The sequence below is a fragment of the Passer domesticus genome, chromosome 3 (genome assembly GCF_036417665.1).
Source record: "Passer domesticus isolate bPasDom1 chromosome 3, bPasDom1.hap1, whole genome shotgun sequence".
Taxonomy (NCBI): Eukaryota; Metazoa; Chordata; class Aves; order Passeriformes; family Passeridae; genus Passer; species Passer domesticus.
The window spans coordinates 3718756-3737569 of NC_087476.1; the positions used below are offsets into that span (position 1 = coordinate 3718756).

The 18814-nt window shown below is 46.9% G+C and overlaps 1 protein-coding gene across 4 annotated transcripts in view; it reads left to right on the plus strand.

The window, feature by feature from the left end:
• The window catches only part of BLK (BLK proto-oncogene, Src family tyrosine kinase), a 44312-nt gene that overhangs the window by 18935 nt on the left and 6563 nt on the right, over positions 1-18814 (plus strand). For all 4 annotated transcript variants that reach the window (XM_064411584.1, XM_064411582.1, XM_064411583.1 and 1 more), the window contains exons 3-10: positions 1864-1912; positions 7995-8088; positions 9099-9197; positions 10251-10354; positions 15775-15924; positions 16566-16718; positions 17572-17751; positions 18281-18357. In XM_064411584.1, coding sequence (XP_064267654.1) covers positions 1864-1912; positions 7995-8088; positions 9099-9197; positions 10251-10354; positions 15775-15924; positions 16566-16718; positions 17572-17751; positions 18281-18357 — 906 coding nt within the window. The remainder of the gene's footprint in view (positions 1-1863; positions 1913-7994; positions 8089-9098; positions 9198-10250; positions 10355-15774; positions 15925-16565; positions 16719-17571; positions 17752-18280; positions 18358-18814) is intronic.

Below are 18814 nucleotides of genomic sequence, written 5' to 3' on the forward strand. Positions count from 1 at the left end.
CTTCACCACTGTGAGTCCTCAGCGGGCTCAGTGAAGAGGGTCAGCAGCCAGTCTGTGTTGGGGTGAGCTGAGAACCAGAAATGCTGGGCATCTGCTGCTCCCTTTGCATTCCCTCAGCCTCTACTGGCATGGACCTAGAGCAGGAAGGAACTAGGGAAGGATTTAGGAGACCTCAAATGACAAACTCGTTTAAGCTTTGTAAGTCACTTCGCCTCTGTTGCTGCCCAAAGGACATGAAGTTGTTTTGTGTTTCCTTGCCCCTGCCAGCAATACAGCCAGCAGCCAGCACAAGAGAAACTCGAGGTGCAACTCTCATGTGAAGACCATCTCGAGCCCTGGGAGAGGGGAGGAATTGCAAATCATTCCTTTTTATGACAGCTGGAGATGTTTTTCACTCCTTTACTTTCATTCCTGAGTTCTCCCACGGCTATTCAGTCCAGTTTTCATGACAGCAGTTGTCAGATTGACCAAGAAGATGTTATTTTCCTAAATTTCATTCTCTCCAGCTCACTGGAGAGGAGCCACTATCAGGATAAATACAGTATCACTGACCACCTTCTGCCATTCGTTATTTTTTGCCACAGGCACTCAGCTCTCACATGTCAGGGGAAATCCAAATTTCTTCCACTTAAATGAGAAATGGCAGCAGATGAGCAGCTCTCCCACCCCACACTGCTGCTAAGCTGGGGTGAAAGGGTGGTGCAGGCAGAAAACACAAGGTGTTTTTAGTTCTGTGTCTGTATTTCACCACTTTTGCACGTGTATAAAAATACCCAGTGTGGTCAGACACCCACCACAGGCACTGTAAGGTGGGTGAAGGCCAGTTTCAAACTGTTATCCCCCAAAACAAGGTGGTTCCATCCCAGCTCATTTGCAAGGATCTATAGACAATTTGCCAGTTCCAGCAGCAGGGCCAAACCAAACCAGGAACAAAGCAAACATTTTAAAATTGTGCCCAGATGAGTTGCAGTAACTTGTTGCTATTTAATTTCACAGTCTGCAATTTCCTCCTGAGGGACAGTGGAGGGGCAGCTGCAATCTCTGCTCTCTGTGACCAGAGACAGGACCCAAGGGAACAGCTGGAGCTGTGCCAGAGGAGATTTAGTCTGGATATTGGGAAAAGGTTCTTCCCCCAGAGGGTGTTGGCACTGAGCAGGCTCCCCAGGAAACTCCCAAGGCTGCCAGAGCTCCAGGAGCATTTGGACAATGCTCTGAGGCACAGGGTGGGATTTTTGGGGTCTCTGTGCAGGGCCCAGAGCTGGATCAATGATCCTTGTGGGCCCCTTCCATCTCAGGAATCATGGAATCATTGAATCATAGATTATTCTGAGTGGATATCCACAAGGACCATCGACTATTCTGTGATTTCTACAGTTCCCTGATTAATTAGCTGTTAGTGTCACTGCCTCTGTTTTTTTAATGTAATCTTGAGCAAAGGATATCATATACTCATGATCCTTGGGACAATTATGGCAGACAATATCTCTGGTTTTCTGCTTCAAACAACTCTGCAATTGCCATTTCTCAGTTGGACCATTCATCTCTCACCCCTCACTGATCCGAAATCTGGCATCAGCGGACAGGGGCTGGATAGAGCAGGCTCCAAATGAGGGGGAAGCAGATTTCTGCTTTAACTCAGAGGGAAGCCAAGGCTTATTCCAGCTTTCTGTGAAGACAGCAATGAACACCTCATGGCAAAATGTGCTAAAGCCATCACAGCTGTGGAGCCAGCCACAGGGGCTGCTGCCTGACTGCAGTGGTCTCTGGACCAGACTCCCACTCGTCTGTGAAGCTGAAATCAGTTCTTCCTGAAACACAGCAAAGTGATAAATATCTCCTTTTTCCTCTCTATTTCTATCACAGGGGAGACAAGTTATCAACAGCCCTCATCTAAACCAAGCCTCTGCACAAGGTAAGGTTCTGTTTTCTTTGCCTCCCCGTGGGGTTTTGCAGGGTGGTGGTCCCCAAATGTCAGAGATTGAGGACGAGCCATCACATCACAGGCGTGTGGTTTCTGTATTTGCAGCCGTGCCAGGCAGGGAGTTTATCAGAGTGGTTCAGAAAACTCAGTTTACATCACCAAGTCCTTGCAGCTGCCAATTTTCCCCTGCTCATCAAAGAAACCCAGAGGGAAAAGCACTCCCTCTCCTTTGGAAGGAGGAGATCTTTAGGGTCGCTTCCAACCCTGTGATTCCATGATTGGTGGAGCAAAGGGAGATCTGAGCCTGGAGCTGTGTGAGATTTCTCTGCCCTGTCTGCAGTGTGACAAGTCATGGATGCTTTATCCAGCCAGCTGAAAATTTCAGAGGAAATAGCAGGCATCAGAGAGCACAGAGAGGCTACAAAGGGAAGGAGAAGAAAGGGAAGAGCATAAAATAAGGATACACAGAGCCCCTGCCTGGAGACGGGCTGTTGGCTTCATCCACCTCTGCAATTATCTGTGGGTCACAGATGGTGTTTGGAGATTATTGCCTTTTAGCAGGGAGCCCTCAGCTCCCTCTGCCCAGCCTCCAGCAGCAGCTCGTGTATTTTTGTTGAAGTTCTGCAGATTAAGGACAGAAAGAGAGATAATTGGAAGAGGGGAGGAAAATAGAGGAAGCTTGGAAGAGGGCAGTTAGCAAAACATGAAAGTTCTACACGTGGATGAAAGGGTAGGATTAGGGGAGATGGTGTGAGGAAAGAGAAAGGGGGGTGGTGAATAAATGGGATGGGTTGGAATGGCAGTGTTAGGTCTTCTTAGGTCTTATGGATGGTGATGGAGGGTCCCTATCACAGGCCAAGCACAGGAACTCTTGCCACATCAAAATATTCTTCAAATTTGGCTTTTGTTACGGAGATCAGATTTGTGGGAGGTGAATATCTTCAACCCTGTGATCTGGGGTGTGTTTTCATGGAAAGGCCATTTTTCCAGAAACTGTGTTTTCTTTTGCAGACTTGTTTTCATGGCACATTTCCAAGTGGCCGTGCTCTCCCAGCTCCCCAGCTGAGCAGGGACTGACAGTTTGTCACAGAATTTTTATCAAAGAGTTCTTATCACAGGGTTTTTATCACAGGATTTTTATCACAGGGTTTTTTCCACTCTGGTCAGAGTCACAGCAGAAATTGTGATCAAGGAGGCGGATTTTACTTCTCCTTCATGCCCAAAGGCAGAAGTTGAAAGTTGTTAAAAAATGGATTGAGTACAATATTAGCCATTTTCAGCTCTCAAAACTAATTTTGTTCATTAGATTCAGTTCCAGTTCTGGAGGAATATTCACACGGCCAGTCTGGAAAACTTCCTATTTTTCTCTGCCAGTGTCTGAGTTTCCTGAAATGATGGCACATCTGACTGTGCCCTGTGTGGCAAAACAGGCTGATAAGAACCAAGCAAGATATTTGAGATACCAGAAATCTTCTCCTAAGAGACAGCAATTCAAGTAAATTGAAAGAGAAAGCACAAAGTCCAGGCAATCACATCATGTAAAAAATAAATAAATTCAGAGAGATGATGAATTAAATCCTGTGGGAGCACTTTAAATTCAATCAGGAAAAAATATTGGCTATGGAAGTGTGGTATATAATGTAAAATCAACCCTTTCTTTTCCTTTTTTTTTTAATTTCTGTGGGGTTTTTGGTTTTGCTCTCTTTGTGTTTTGAATCGCTTTTCTTTGGGTTGTTTTTTTTTCTGATCTGGAGTTGTTGAAATTGTCTCACACTTTCCAGCTTTCACACCTCTGTCTCAGAAATCATTAATTTGTGTATTTTTACCAAAAGCCTAACTCCTCCTGACATTATTTATCCTCATGGAAGTAACACAAAGGCAGGCAAGGGGTGCAGAACTCTTCATGCAATGTGGTGCACGTGGCATCACCAATCCTTTATTCACTTCAGGTGATTCTCCCGTGGTGTCAGTCTCCCATTCATTTTAACACCATTCCCAGGGCAACCACAAAGTTCTTAAGGCTGGTTTTAAGTCTCTGTGGAGTCAAAATTTTAATTCTGAGCCTGCAAAGCCCCCAGCACTGCAAAGTCCTGGCCCATGGTGGGCCCCAAATCCAAGAGTCCCATGGGAGAGCTTCTGTTTGCTTGCATTGGATGGATAAGGCATAGAAAATAGGTAGAATAACACCTGCCCTTGCCCTGCCAGCTGCTCACAGCTGGATTTAAATCCCACTGATGGAAAAAACTGGGGGGTTTGGGTGCTTGACCTCAGGCATTTTAATAACCTGCAACAGCACGAGGAGTTGAAGTCTCTGCAAGGTCATTTCTTCTGGTGAGGAACCACGACTTTTCCACCTCTTCACTTGCTTCTTGCTGACCAAAATATGAACAAGATTGAGTTTCAAGGTGTGAAAGATTATCATGCTCTGGAACTTGAGGTCTTCTGTGGTGTGTCAAAGGCAATGCTGAAATTCTCGGTTGTTTTTGTTGTTGTTACTTGAATGTGGTTTTGAGTTTGAAAGGAATGGTGTCAGAAACATGAATTTGAGCTGAAGTGGGAGAAGGAGGGTTGTTTCTACTGAAAAGGCCGAGTTTTCAGTGAGAAATTAAAAAACTTCTGATCAAAGATGTTTGCTTTGATGTGGAGCATGTCTGAGGAGAACAAGCTGAGGGAGCTGGGGGGGCTCAGCCTGGAGAGAAGGAGGCTCAGGGGGGACCTTGTGGCTCTGCACAACTCCCTGAAAACAAATTGTAGCCAGGCAGGGGTTGGGCTCTTCTCCCTGGTAAAAAGTGAAAGGATGAGAGGAGATGGCTTTCAGTTGCACCAGGGAGGGTTAAATTAGATATTAGGAAAAAATTCACAAAAAGTGTTAGCAATCTTCAGATCAGGTTGCCCAGGCAATGGAATCACCATTTAAAAGCCACGGGAATGTGGCACTTGGGGACATGGTTGAGGGGTTGCCTTGGCAGTGCTGGGTTAATGGTTGGAATTGATGACTTAAGAGATCTTTTCCAAGTTTAAGATTCAGTGATTCCAACCAGCCTATGCCAGGCTGGAACAGAAAGCTGACCCCATTTCCAGCAGCAGTAATCTATAGCTCAGTGCACCGAGCTGGCCAACGTGTCCTGCAAGTTGTCACTTACACCATGACCATCCTAAAATGGCTCTAAACCAATGGATGATCCTCTAGGACACCCTGGCACAGCCTCAGCCCTGCTTTGTGGCCGTGAGGTGGTTGCAAAGACCTTCCATTCAGGACGAGCCAGCAGTGGGAGGACTGGTTGAATCATTCCTACTGAGGCACCAAACTGGCACTCAGCCTCTGCAGACCCTGCTGGTATCAGACTTTGCTGACAGCAGCTCTGAGCCAGGATGTGTTTGGCTCCCAATCAAAGTCCCAGGGCTGGCAGCTTTATCTGAGAGCTCCTCACAGCCCCGACGAGCCTCTCGTGACCTGAGTGGATCAAACTGATCCAAGGCAGTGTAATCCATGTGCTTCTCATAGGGTGATGGACCCAGGGACAGGAAGAGCCCCTTTCATCATGAGATGGCAACTCCTGCTAGCTCAGGCACAGAGAGCTTTTCTCCTGGCTCATTTCAGTGTGCAGCGTTCTCAGCGCCTGTTTTGGGATAAGAGATGATAAAGTATATTTTCAGCATACAAACCCTTTTTGTCCTTGCTGTATTCTCTCTTTTTAATTTCATTTATTTTCACTTCTGCCAGTCGCTTCAAGATCAAAACTCCATTTTCATTTTCTGGAGTACACAGCCACTCTGGTTGTGGCTTGAAGATATTTACACACTTCTGGGCTTGAAGATATTTACACACTTGCTGCTATTTTTCGGAGCATGAGTGTGATCACTGCATTATTTCCCTTTCAAGAGTACCAGGAGGGTGTGTGTTGTGATGGCAGGCTGGTTGTGGACACCTCGCAGGAGGCACATGCCCCAAACCCTTTCATGTCTGAGCAGATGCGTGATAACAACTTTCTGGAGGAGGCAGACAGAGTTTGGGTGCATTGCTAATTCGAGCTGCCTCAAGGGGAAGCCCCCAACCGTGCCAGCTATTTTCAGACTTCAAAGCATTCTCCCTTGTGACTTGATCATCCTTTTCCCATCCTGGGAGAGAGGCTCTGCTGGAACCTCTCATGGATCTCCGATTTCCTTCTCAAAAGCCTGAAGGGAGCTGCTCAGGGCTCTGCTTTCCAAAGCTGCCTTTCCTCCCACGCCGACCCTTTCTCCTCCCTAACAAATTGCCATCGGAGCAGCAGCCAGCCTTGCACAGACACAAACCCCAAGTCGCCCCAGAGACACGGTTATCTTGCTGTGACAAAGGGCCAGTCTGGCTCTCTTGCTGGTGGCATTATTTGAAAAGGTCACCCAAAGACAGTGGCTTGACAGGCTGTTTTGAAAAATGCTAATAATAGGCTGTCCATTGGTCTCAGTGCATTAATTAGGCTGAGCACAAGCTGAAGCCTTCCTGCAGCACAGCTCCCATTCTTTTTCTTTTTCTTTTCTTTTTCTTTTTCTTTTTCTTTTTCTTTTTCTTTTTCTTTTTCTTTTTCTTTTTCTTTTTCTTTTTCTTTTTCTTTTTCTTTTTCTTTTTCTTTTTCTTTTTCTTTTTCTTTTTCTTTTTCTTTTTCTTTTTCTTTTTCTTTAATTTTGCTTTTTCTTTTTCTTTTTCTTTTAATTTTTCTTTTTCTTTTTTCTTTTTTCTTTTCTTTTTCTTTTTTCTTTTTATTTAAATTTTTCTTTAATTTTTCTCTAAGTTTTCTTTTTCTTTGCCTTTTTTCTTTTTCTTTTAATTTTTTCTTTAATTTTTTTTAATTTTTCTTTTTCTTTAAATTTTTCTTTAATTTTTATTTTTATTCTGTTTTTCTCTTTCTCTTTCTCCTTCTCCTTCTCCTTCTCCTTCTCCTTCTTTTCCTCCTTCTCCTTTCTTGTTCTTCTTCACCACGGTGTTCTGGTTCGATTTTTTGTGATCCTGCGCATGTACTGATTCTTTTTACACATTTTTATTTGCCCCAAAATAGCTGCTCTTTTCTGCTTCAGCAGCTCTGAGCGTGCAGAGCACAGGGCAAAGGTTGCAGCACTTCCCCGAGAGCAGCCCCGGCACCTCCGGGGTTTGCAAACCAAGAGATTCAGCTCCAGCCCCCAGGGATCAGCCCTGGGCTGTGCCAGAGCATGGTGGCACGTGGGCAGGAACATAAAAAGGAGAAAGAGGGACTTTTTATATGGGCAGAAAGTGACAGGACAAGGGGCAGCAGTTTTAGACTGGCACAGTTCAGGTTTGGGTTAGATGTGAGGAAGGAATTGTTCCCTGTGAGGCTGGGGAGACCCTGGCACAGGGTGCCCAGAGAAGCTCTGGCTGCCCCTGGATCCCTGGAAGTGTCTCAGCCCAGGTTGCACGGGGCTTGGAGAAACCTGGGGTAGTGGAAAGAGTCCCTGCCCATGGCAGAGGATGGAACTGGATGAGCTTTAAGATCCCTTCCCATCCAAACCATTCTGTGATTCATTCTATGATCTGCAAGGAAAAGTGTTCAAGAAGTAGGGATGAAAAGATACCAGATGAGGCCAGAGCACAGGCCACAGACCAGGAGCCCAGGGAGAGCTAAATCCTAGAAGCAGCCTCAAATAACAGAAACTGCAATGACTTAATACTTTTTTCAATCAAAAGCTCCACATAATTTTGAGTCAAATTCCACAGCCACCATGAGAAATGTAGCAGTTTTCATTTATCACTGTGTAAAACTCAGGCTGAACTCTGACAGGTTATTTATGATCCTTCTAATTCCACACAAACCCCTTTTTCTTATTGACACTCTGGGTTTTGTGGATGGGGGGAGTTGTTCTGAAGTGTTTTAAAAATGCATACACAGGAAATGCTTTGTTGAATCAGTGTTAATCCCTGAGCAGAGGCTGTGGTGAGCAGGAAAGCTGGGTTGGTGGAAAGGTTGGATTTGGGGGTGGGAGGATGACAGAGCCCTGTGTTTAGGGGCTGAAATGCCCCACCATACACCCAAGTGTGCATCAAGGAACAGTCTGGATGCAAAGGAGTTAATTCTTCTTTCAGATCACTTGTTTGTGGTTGCACTGTACGATTTTCCTGCCTCAAGTGACCGTGACCTGGAGCTGGTCAAAGGGGAGAAACTCCAGGTCCTCTCCAAGTAAGTGACCCAGGAGGAAGTTCAAAGATGAGCATGGAGAGGCTGGGAAAGGGGGGACCTTGGGGTCAGCCAGCACTTTGCAGCTGACCAGAGCTCAGCCTGTGCCTTGGCTTTGCTCCAGAGCCTGCCTGTGGGTACCCTCTTCTCTCTGGGGGTGACATTTCTGTGGGTCACAGATACTCTGGGGCTGGGGACTGTCCTTGCCTGGGTGGTACTGGGACCCTCTGTGCTGTCAGTGCCTGTGAGTGCAGACCTAACATAAATAACAACAACAACAAAAAAAGGGCAACAAGAAGAAAAAAACAGCTCCTGTCCTGTGTTTGTGCTGATTCTGCTTCTGCAAAGGATGTGGGTTGGGTGTAGTCAGAGGAAAGGACAGAACTGAGCCAGACATTTGTGAGGTTTCATTTCAACTTCTCAAACTCACCACAGGAGAGGCCCAGTCCATAATGGGGCAGAGGTGAGCTTGGGGGCCCCAGACCTTGGAGGGCTGCTCCGTCCTTGACTGCTGGAGGTCTGAGGTGGCCTCCAGAGGTGACGTTTCTCACCCAGATGCCACGGACTGGGACCTGTGGGACAAGGGGATGGAGAACCCCCTGCATGGGGATGGCTTTGGGTCGTGGCTGGTGATTCAGTCAGCAGTGGGACAGCAAGGTGGGGTGCCTGGAACACAAAGGAAGGAGCAGAAAGGACCCCAATGCCCTGTTCAAGAGACAAAATAAACCCCATGACCCTGACGCCCCTCCTCTCACTCAAGGTGTGTAGCAGAGGTTTGGGTCTGTGGTTGCTCCACATTCATGGAAAGAGATTGTCACCTCCACAAGTCCCTAAAACACCAACAGCCACCAGCCTGGTTTTGGTCCTTGGGAACCCAGAGGGAACTGCAAAGTGGATTACGGAGTCTTAGTCCCTCTGCAGTGCTCAAACCCCACAATCCACATCCCCACAGCCTCAGCTTGTCACAAAACCTCCTCTGGGCACTCACACCTTCTCCTCTGCTCCCTTTGCAGAGAGGGGGATTGGTGGCTGGCAAAGTCCCTCAGCACTGGGAGGAAAGGATACATCCCCAGCAACTTCGTGGCACAAGTGGACAGTTTGGAAGAGGAAAAGTAAGTGGGAAAGCATTTGGGAGGCCAACACAGATGCTGTGCCCTGGATCTCAACTCCAGAAGCTCCAGGAGGAGCTTTATTGATGGCAGGAAGATGTCACTGCCAGGCTGGTTGGCAGGAGGTTTTTCCTCATCCCAAATAATGCTGCCCAAAAGCTCAGGACAAGTTTTTAAGCATCATAGTGTTGTGGAAAGGGAGGATGAGGTTGTTTTGGGGAAAGTGGGCAAAGGATCTTGTTCCATTGTTTGCACCCATTATGGAAAACAAGGATTTGAGGGGAACAACAGAAAGGTTATGGAGGCAGTGCCAGGGACCATCCTCTGGTCCCACTGGGCCAGTCCACCCACACAAACACCTTTAAACCTCTTCACCTTCCAAGAGAGTATCCATATGTAAACTGGGAATCTCTGGATGGGGTGCACTGATCCATATCTTGGATCTGCCAGGGACCACATCAACAACTGAACAAGACATAAAACTGAGTGCCAGTGCCCAGACCCACTGTGCTGTTTTTTACACGAGCCCAGATGCAGCCTCCCTGCAAAGAATATCAAATGAAAGACTGCAGTCAAAAGAGTTTATTTTGCCTGTAATACAAGCAGAGGGAGAATTTTTTTCCATGAGTTATCCTCCTCTATGGCATTCAGCTCTAAATGATCAGTCCTGCCTGCAATCTCTTCTTGGAGGGACTCAACCCTCACTGAGTTGAGCAAATATTTAGTAGGGCACAGAAATATGGCTGAGACATAAAAGCTCTTTGTATCCAAAGCCTGAATTTTTGCATGGGATATTGCACATCCCATCTACTCCCCACACTGTCTGAATTTCCAGGCTGTGAAACAAGCCCAAAGTGACCCAAATCTGGTGTTAATCTACCCAAAACAGTCTATTACTGCCACTTTCCAGGAGATGAAAAACTACTTGCTGATAAAAACAACCCTCAGTTTCGCAGTGTAATGATTAATGAAAAAAAAAGAACTAACTGGAAAGAATTCCATTTTTTTAAGAGTTTTTCCTTTTCAAGTCATGCTTATGCTTTTTTTGTCTCCCAGGTGGTATTTTAGAACTCTGAGCAGAAAAGATGCTGAACGGCTGCTGTTGTCTTCTGGGAACAAAGTTGGCTCTTTCCTTGTCCGGGAGAGTGAAACCACCAAAGGTGAGATCCGTGGAGCAAAGGTAATTCCTCGTTGTTGCCCAGGCTTGGAAAACCTTCAGCAGGGCTCTAGGAGTGAGCTGAGGGTTTGGAGGGCAAAGATTTTCTCATGATCTACTAATTTGTGCAGTTCTGGCTGCAGTAAGATTTGTCTCTTCCACCGGAGTTCATGGCAAAGACGCAGGAACACAAATACACAGATTTTCCAAAACAGTTTAGGAGTTTTCTTTTCCTTTTCTTCCCAAGGAAATGTCTCTCTCTCTCTTTTTTTTTTTTTAAAGCTATTTCTACACACTCTAGAAGGAATATTTCTCCTGTTTGCAACAAAAACCTGAACAGTTTTGAAAAAAGTCCTTTTCCCAGGGAAAACATGTTTATCCTGATAGTCTCATAGGGGAACTCCTACAAACCAGAACTTTTGGAAGGAGAGTGACTGGAGCAGGATAGATGGATTTCATCCACTTTCCTTCCATGAACATGTCTGATTTTTGAAATTATTCAGTGAGGATGGAAAGGCCAGAGAATTGCTCCCACTCCTCTTGGGCAGTGGATATAGTTATTAATCATAAGATAAAACCAAGTCATTTCAATTTCTTTGTTTCATGCTATTAATTCATAGAGTTGGGAAGTTAGTTTAGGTTTTCCCATGTTTCCTTCCTTTTTTTTTCTCCTTGTTTCCTCTGGGCCATCATGTGTGTTTACAGCATGGAGGAAATGATGCTCGTGATGGTCCTGTGGTTCTGCTCTGAACCAGATCCATGGATTAGGTCAGGAAAGTGCTTCAGTCTTGCTGTCATTAGGTTCCTTTCCTTTCAAGTGGATGCAGAAGTCTTTCCTTAAGACGTGGGAAGAGGTGATTTTTGTCTTCCCAATAGACTCAAGGAATTGTTTAGGTTGGAAAACTTCTAAGATCATGGTGTCCAACTGTGACTTGAGCAGTAGAGAGTTGGAGCACCCATCTGAAACCATATGGAACATTAATTTCCTTTTATTTTGTTTCCCAAATACTTCCAAAGGCCCAGGCCTAACAGTAAGAGAGGGAACAGTCTGGTTCCTCCATCCTACAAATGGCTCTTGCCTGCTGTAGCATCTCCTTCTTCCTTCCTTGTCTCTTTTTTCTCCTATTCACAAGGGAGGTCTCCAAGTGATTTGGCTTAGACTTAGAACCACGTGCTGCTCTTCTGTTTATCCCATTCCACTGTCTCTTTGTTTGCTGGGATATCTGGGGAGCTGGTGTGTTCATTGCACCCAGGAAGGCCAGGGAGCACCACAAAGCAAACACTGGAGTGCTGTGTCTGCAGCTCTGTCCACACATGATCCTGGTGTTTGTGGCATCTCTAAGTGCCACATGCATGGGATCAGACCTTTCCCTCCACTTGTTCAGGACAATCGTCCCTAACTTCTGCAATTGTCTGGAGTGTGGGTGGGTCTTGGTCACACAGGGCTTGAGCAGAGGTGGTGAAGTCCTGAAATCCAAGGAGAAATCACCAGATCCTCAATTCCCTGTCTCTGCTGTCAAGAAGAATGAGGTGTGGGATATTCTGCATTCGCAGATGTGGGTTCCACTGCACGGAAGCCCCATGTGAGTCCCAAATGCTCAGATGTGTGTCTTCCCTATGTCTTTTCTGATATTAGCATAAAATATTGGTGTTATTCCTTTGAACACCTCATCCTCTGGATCATCCTGTGTGCCCAGCTGCTGCCTGAGCACCCTGTGCTTTGGGCTGCCTGAATGACCACGTTTGATCCATCTCAGCCACAGCTCCCTCCTCCCTAAAGAGAAAGGGAAAAGACAAAGCCAGGCATCTCCAAATGTCCCACGAAGCTGAATTCCCTGATGTAAAGCACCCTGTGGCCCACCAAGAGATGTGCCATGGAATTAACCCTGCCCTTGGAGCCCCACTGTTTTTTCCTGTTTTTCTGTCCCCATGACGTGTGTTTTCATTCACTTGGCACATCACCAGCAAAATTTGTCCATCAGAGACAAGCACTGGGCTGAGCTCAATCCCATTAGTGACTTAAACTGGGAGGTGGTTTGCCTCATACTGGGATGTCTTAGGCAAAGTGGGAAGGGTTCTTCACCCTGACTAGGAGCAGCACCTATTCCCAGCCCATCCTGAGCAGAGTCTCATTTTCCTCATGGTTTGAGATGCAGAAACTCTGCAAATCTTCAGAGAGTCCCCAAAAGGCACATTCAGCAACCTGGGAAGATGGGGACAGTGTGGGAAGCAATGAAATCATCGGCAGAGCACTGTCCTTGCCGAAGCTGCTGCAAATAAACAAAGTCCCCCTGAAGTAACAATCATTCCAAAAGCTGCAGGAACACATTCCCCCAGCTGTGCAGAGCCACGGGCTCCTGGCTCCCAGCAGCATTCCTGCCTCGGTGCTCCCAGCAGGAGGGACTTCACTGAGCTCAGCCTCTGCATCCAGCTCAGCTCCTGCCCTTCCCATTGGGAAGGATTTAAGGAGCTGCTGAGAGTTATAGGAGCAGGAAATGGACTAAACACATGTCCCCAGGTAACACAACCCTGTGGCTTTTAAACCCTTCCTGAGATGCAGGCTCCATCACTGCCCTGTGCAGCTGTGCCAGGGCTGGGCAACTTTTTGGTGAAAAAATTTTCTACTCTGGACTCTTTACCAGCCCAGGTCTGTGCCAGGATGCAGAACAGGTGAATGTCCCTTGAGGCTGAGGAATGAGAACTCCTTTGTTTATCCTGGATATCATCAGAGGGACTTAGGAGTCAATGATTTTAATTTTCTGCTGTCACTGGGAGCAGAGGCCAGGTTGGATGGGGCTTGGACAACCTGGTTTAGTGGAAGGTGTCTCTGTCCATGGCAGGAGGTGGAACAAGATGAGCTTTAAGGACCCTTCCAACCCCAACCATTCTGTGATTCTATGAAGGAAGAATTGAATCTTTCCCTTCAGTGCCTTGCCTCTGCACAGGAGCTCCCAAGGGAACAGTATCTGGCCTTGGAGAAGGACAGGGAAGCTCCACCACGCTCCCTGCAGCAAATTAAACTGTGTCTGGGGCTGAGATGCAGTCATTAGCTTAATGACAGGGTAAGAATTAACTCTGGCAGCTGAGAGATTGGGCCTTGTCTCTGTTTGAAAGTTTAAAGGGTTGGTGGGGCCTGGAAAGGAGATCCTGTGGGAGAAGAGTTTTTTGGTGCAACCACTGGCAAACAGGGCAGGTCTCCTCTTCCCTGCTGCCTCTCAGCCCCCAGACACCCCCTTGCAGATGTATTTTGTCATCAATTCCCGGATTTCCTTCTGCAGGATCATTTGGCCTCGCTGCAGCTGCCTTCACACCACGTTTGGCTCTTTCCTTGAGCAGTCCTCACCTTGTGAAAATCCCACACAAACCCTAAGACATGTCCCAGGCGTGCCAAGCACCCTCCTGGTCTTGTGCCACATGAGCCCAACTCTCTTGGGCTGCAGCCTGGCCTGGGCAGTATTTCAGTCTCTTTGAAATTAAAACATCATCACCCTCAACAGCAATAATGGAAGTTAATAGTAGATAATAGTAATAATAGCAATAATAGTAATAATAGTAATAGTAGTAGTAATAATAATAATAATTATAATAGATGTATTGTCATCAATGTCATATTCTTCTTCACAGAATCACAGAATCATTTACGTTGAAAAACACCACTTAAGATTATCAAGTCCAGCCTTTGGCCTTGATGTTTATTATCATTATTTTGGAATTAGGGCCACATGGATACCACAGAGAAGCCAGCAGAGCCATTTCTTTGCCTTTCCCTTGAGGTTTTATTCCCCCATTGAAGATATTTCAGGGCTGTTTCTCAGTTGTTCAGCTGCAGGACTGATAAAATCAAAAGGGCTTCTTAATTTGTCTTCTGCCTGACATTCATGGTGAAGGAAAGAGAACCAGAAGAGCTTCCTCTGCTGAGGAGACCACCACATCAAATTGAGGGTCCCTGGCTCTGTATTTAAACCACCAGGTTTTTCCATGAATTTTACACCACCAGATCTGGTTTCTGCAGGAAGGGGGTCCTCTCAAAATGATTGCTGGCACTTGGGAAAATTTTAGACTCTTCCAAACTCTGCTTGTAAAAATTTATGATCTCTCCAACAGAGCAAATATCCACAGAGGTGGGGAGTTTTTTGCTGCTTTTTATAAATGCAAATGGGTTTCAGGCACAGTGTAGGAAAAACTGCTGGTGCTGGGATGGAGAAACATCAGCTAGTGAGGATTTTATGTTAATAAACTTTCCCCTCACATGCAGGTTTAGGATTTCAGAGTTGCTGTGGATGGCCCTGCTTCTTTTTATGATCCTGCATGAACAGATACACATTTTTAAACATGTATAGCCTTGCCTTTTCATTAGAAAAAAAAAACACCATGAAAAATGGGCAGTTTATCAGCCCAGGTGACATATTAGACTTAGAACAGCCCAGCAGGCATGTAACAAATCACTCCAGAAATACAATCCAGACAAAGGGGAAAAAAACCCCTCTGCTAAACTGCATTGAACCACACTGACACAAGCTGGAAGTTCTGCTCTGCAGCAACATCTAGTGATGCTTTTGTGCACTGAAAACCAGCCTTGGTTCAGATTCTCATGGAGGGAATAGCAGGTTGGGGTGGTGGAGGGCTGAGCAGCTCCCTTGAAGCCCAAAAGGGACAAGATTCCAGATGGGAATCTCTAGATCTGGTTTAGCCATAGTCACAAGTTTGTGGCTGAACAAGACAATTCTCCTGAACCCACCTTCTGTCCCTCCCCAGCTGACATTGGCCCAAGGTTTAATAATGTTTAATCTAGAGGAAAATTATTTTAAATGTCTTTAAATTGAAAGAGGGCAGGTTTAGATTTGATGTCAGGAAGAAATTCTTGGCTGTGAGGGTGAAGCCCTGGCACAGGTTTCCCAGAGAAGCTGTGGCTGCTCCTGGATCCCTGGAAGTGTCCAAGGCCAGGCTGGACAGGGCTTGGAGCAGCCTGGGATGGTGGAAAGCATCCCTGCCCATGGCAGGGGGTGGAGCTGGATGAAATTTAAGGTCCTTTCCAACCCAAACCATTCTGATTTCATGATGCTGAGGTTGGCAGAGTTCAGATGGGAATATGGAGCTGTGGAAAGACCATCCTGGCCTAGGGAACATCTGGCTGCTGTGCCTGGAGTGGTACTGCTGGTCCCCACAGTGCTTCCACGGGGCTGTTGGCCACAGCACAGGCAGGTGTTACTCCAGGAAGCCTGGACTGGATCATTTAAGCTTTGATGAACTTTTATCCTGTCCCCTTGCCTTGGAGAGAGGGAAGCTGTAAATTCTGGGGGACTTGCCCTGGAAAGGCATCAGCCAGGGCTGGTTTGGAGCTGTTGGCAGCCATGGAAAGAGGAGGCAGCTGGTCCCTGGCTGGGGTGCAGTTTGTCCTCACAGCTCCTTCTGCTCCTTCTCCAGATGCCTATTCCCTGTCCGTGAGAGACAACAACTCTGCCCACGGGGACATCATCAAACACTACAGGATCCGCTCCCTGGATGGAGGGGGATACTACATCTCCCCCAGGATGACTTTCTCCAGCCTGCCAGAGCTCATCCATCATTACAGCCGTGAGTTGTCTGCCTTCCCTCATGGATTTGTGTCCTGGAAGAGAGTGGGGACAGAAGGAGGACAGGTTTGGGAGACATCACAGCTGTTCCACCCACTCTTGAGGGGCAATGTGATCCTACAAGCAGAAGCCATGTCCTGGTTTCCATCTTAGGGAATTACAAGGATGAGCTCTGCCCCCAGCCCTAAAGTCAGGGAGTGTCCCCATGGAGAAAGGAAAGAGGTGAATGCTGCCAGGATAGGCAGGAGGGATGCATGGGAAGCAGGGTTTGGAAAAACTGGGCAGGATAATTTACTCCTGTGTGACTCCCTTTGAGCTTTTCCCTTTGATTTGGACCATTCTGAGTGCCTTGATCCCTGTGGCTGAAACTTTTCACAAAACCATAGAATTATAAACATTGGAAAAGCCATCTAAGACCACTGAATCCACCTGTTCCCCCTGAACTGCCAAGGCCACCACTAACCCATGTCCCCAAGTGCCAGATCCACACAGCTTTTAAATCCCTCCAGGGCTGGGGTCTCCACCCCTTCCCTGCATGGTTGTTGAGGTTTCCATGGGTTGATCTTTCCTGGCACGTGTGGATGGAGGAGGAGGTTTTCTCTGCCATCCCTCTGAACTCTCCTGTGCTTTGTCCTCCTCCAGAGAAAGGGGATGGGCTGTGCCAGCGCCTCACAGCTCCCTGCACATCCCTGGTTCCCCAGAGACCCTGGGCCCAGGACGAGTGGGAGATCCCTCGGGAGGCCCTGAAGCTCGTGAAGAAACTGGGCAGTGGGCAGTTTGGGGAAGTGTGGATGGGTAAGTGGAATTCCTTCCATTCCAGGAGAAAAAAGACATAGAGGAGATGGATAACCCCTTTTATTTCCCTAAAGCAAAACTATTCTGGGAGTGGGAATCCTTAAGGACAAACACATATTTAGAAGTAGCTTCAGGATCCCTGGGAAAGACTGGACAGCTGGTGTTTGCAGAGAGCAGTGGTTGAGCAAGGGTTTCACAGGGAATGGGTGTTGAAGTCACTATTTACTCATCTCTTGGGATATGCACTCATTCTTCCTGGGAATCCTGGGCACAACTGTAGTGATGCCAGTGATCCTAAGTCACACCCAGTAGGGTACCTGGGTGACATTTTTCCACCTTTTCTGCCTCCCTGTTCCACTTTTTAGCCCAAATCTCCATCCCTGGTGCCTTCCTGCCTACTGCAAATCAGCAGGAGAGGAAGTGGGGGGAGCTCAGTTTCCTTTGCCGCCCTCTTTGTGGTTCCTGGTTGCCTTGGAAATGGAGATTGTGGACAGGACCAGGCTGAGTCCATGTGCTGACTGCTCAGTCCTGCCTTTTTGGCTGCATTTGGATGATTTGAGAGCCCATCTGGTGGGAGGCCCCAGGGGTTTCACCCAGGATGGGTCAGGGAGGGCTGTGTGAGGATGGGCTCACTGCAGGGACCATTCCTGATGCAGCCTCATGGATTGGCAGCTGTGACATGAGTGTCCCTTCTCCTCTCACACCTGCTGGCACTGGGATTTACCCCGTGTTCCTTAATGAGGGATCCAAGCTGTTCCTGTGGTTTTCTGCTCCATGAGCTCTCCTTTTTACACAACCCCACAGAGCCTGCAGGGAGCCCAAAATTCCTCAAAACACCATAATCTCCCTGCAGGCTACTACAAAAACAACATCAAGGTGGCTGTGAAGACCATGAAGGAGGGCAGCATGGATCCTGACGCCTTCCTGGCAGAGGCAAACCTGATGAAGAAGCTGCAGCACAACAAACTGGTCCGGCTGTACGCCGTGGTCACCAAGCAGCCCATCTACATTGTGACAGAGTACATGGCCAATGGTAAAAACCCTCCTGGGGCTCTATGCTGGGCTTCTGCAGAGCCACTTTGGTGATCTGGCCAGTGCTCCCGTGCAGAATGAGGGAGGGCAGGAGGGGTTGTACCAAATCTGCAAGCAAGTGGCCCAAAAGTTTGGTTCTAATACAGAAAGAGACTTTCTGGGTGATGAAAAAACTATGGTGATGCTCCATTTGAAGAGTATTTAAATTTTGCCTCCCCACTGCTCTCACTGGAAGTTTGTTTCAGGTTTTTAATCCCTTCATGGTGAAATTGCCCTTTCTTTTGCCCCTCTTGTTTCTAACAGTTCAAACCATGAATGCCCAGCAGTTTGCAACAGATCTGTGCAAAACAGAGGGGAATTTTGCGCTGTTTGGGAGCTTTCCTAATGAAAGACACTCCAGTGGACACCCATTCTGGCTCCTCAGAGTTCCCTTAGGATGGAGACAGATTTGTTGCATATATTCAGAGAAACAGGGAAAATAAATTTATAAATTATTCAGAAGAGTGACAGCAGTCTCTCCTCTCCTGCAGGGTGTTTGCTGGATTTCCTGAAGACAGAAGAAGGAAGCCAACTGAATCTCCCCAAACTCATTGATATCTCTGCTCAGGTCAGTGAACAGTGGGTGGGAAAAGGATCCAAGATTTGTTATAACTCAGTGAAATTCCTGTAAGTCTGAAGTCAGTCAGAACACAGATTTTCTGGAGAAAAACAGCTCCTCCTGGTGTGTTCTTTTAGGGATTCTCCTCATCCTTCTTGTGTCCATATGCATATCAGTTCTGTCCTTAGGGCAACCCTCTGATAGCTTAGTGCAGGGCTAGAGATCTGGAGTTTAGGGGGTTTTGAGGGTGGTTGGATTTGTTTTTGTCTGATTTTATTTACTTTGCTTTTCTTCCTTGCTGAGCAGGGAAAAAAAAAAAAAGGTTTTTTTTTTCTTTTTACCAAAAAAAGGAGAAAAAGTTCAATGAAGAGACTTCCAGTGCAGGACCAGCAGTTCTGCCCTTCTGAGGATGAGGCATAAAGGATATTCTGATCCTCAAATCTTGGAATATTGCTCTTTAGGAAAA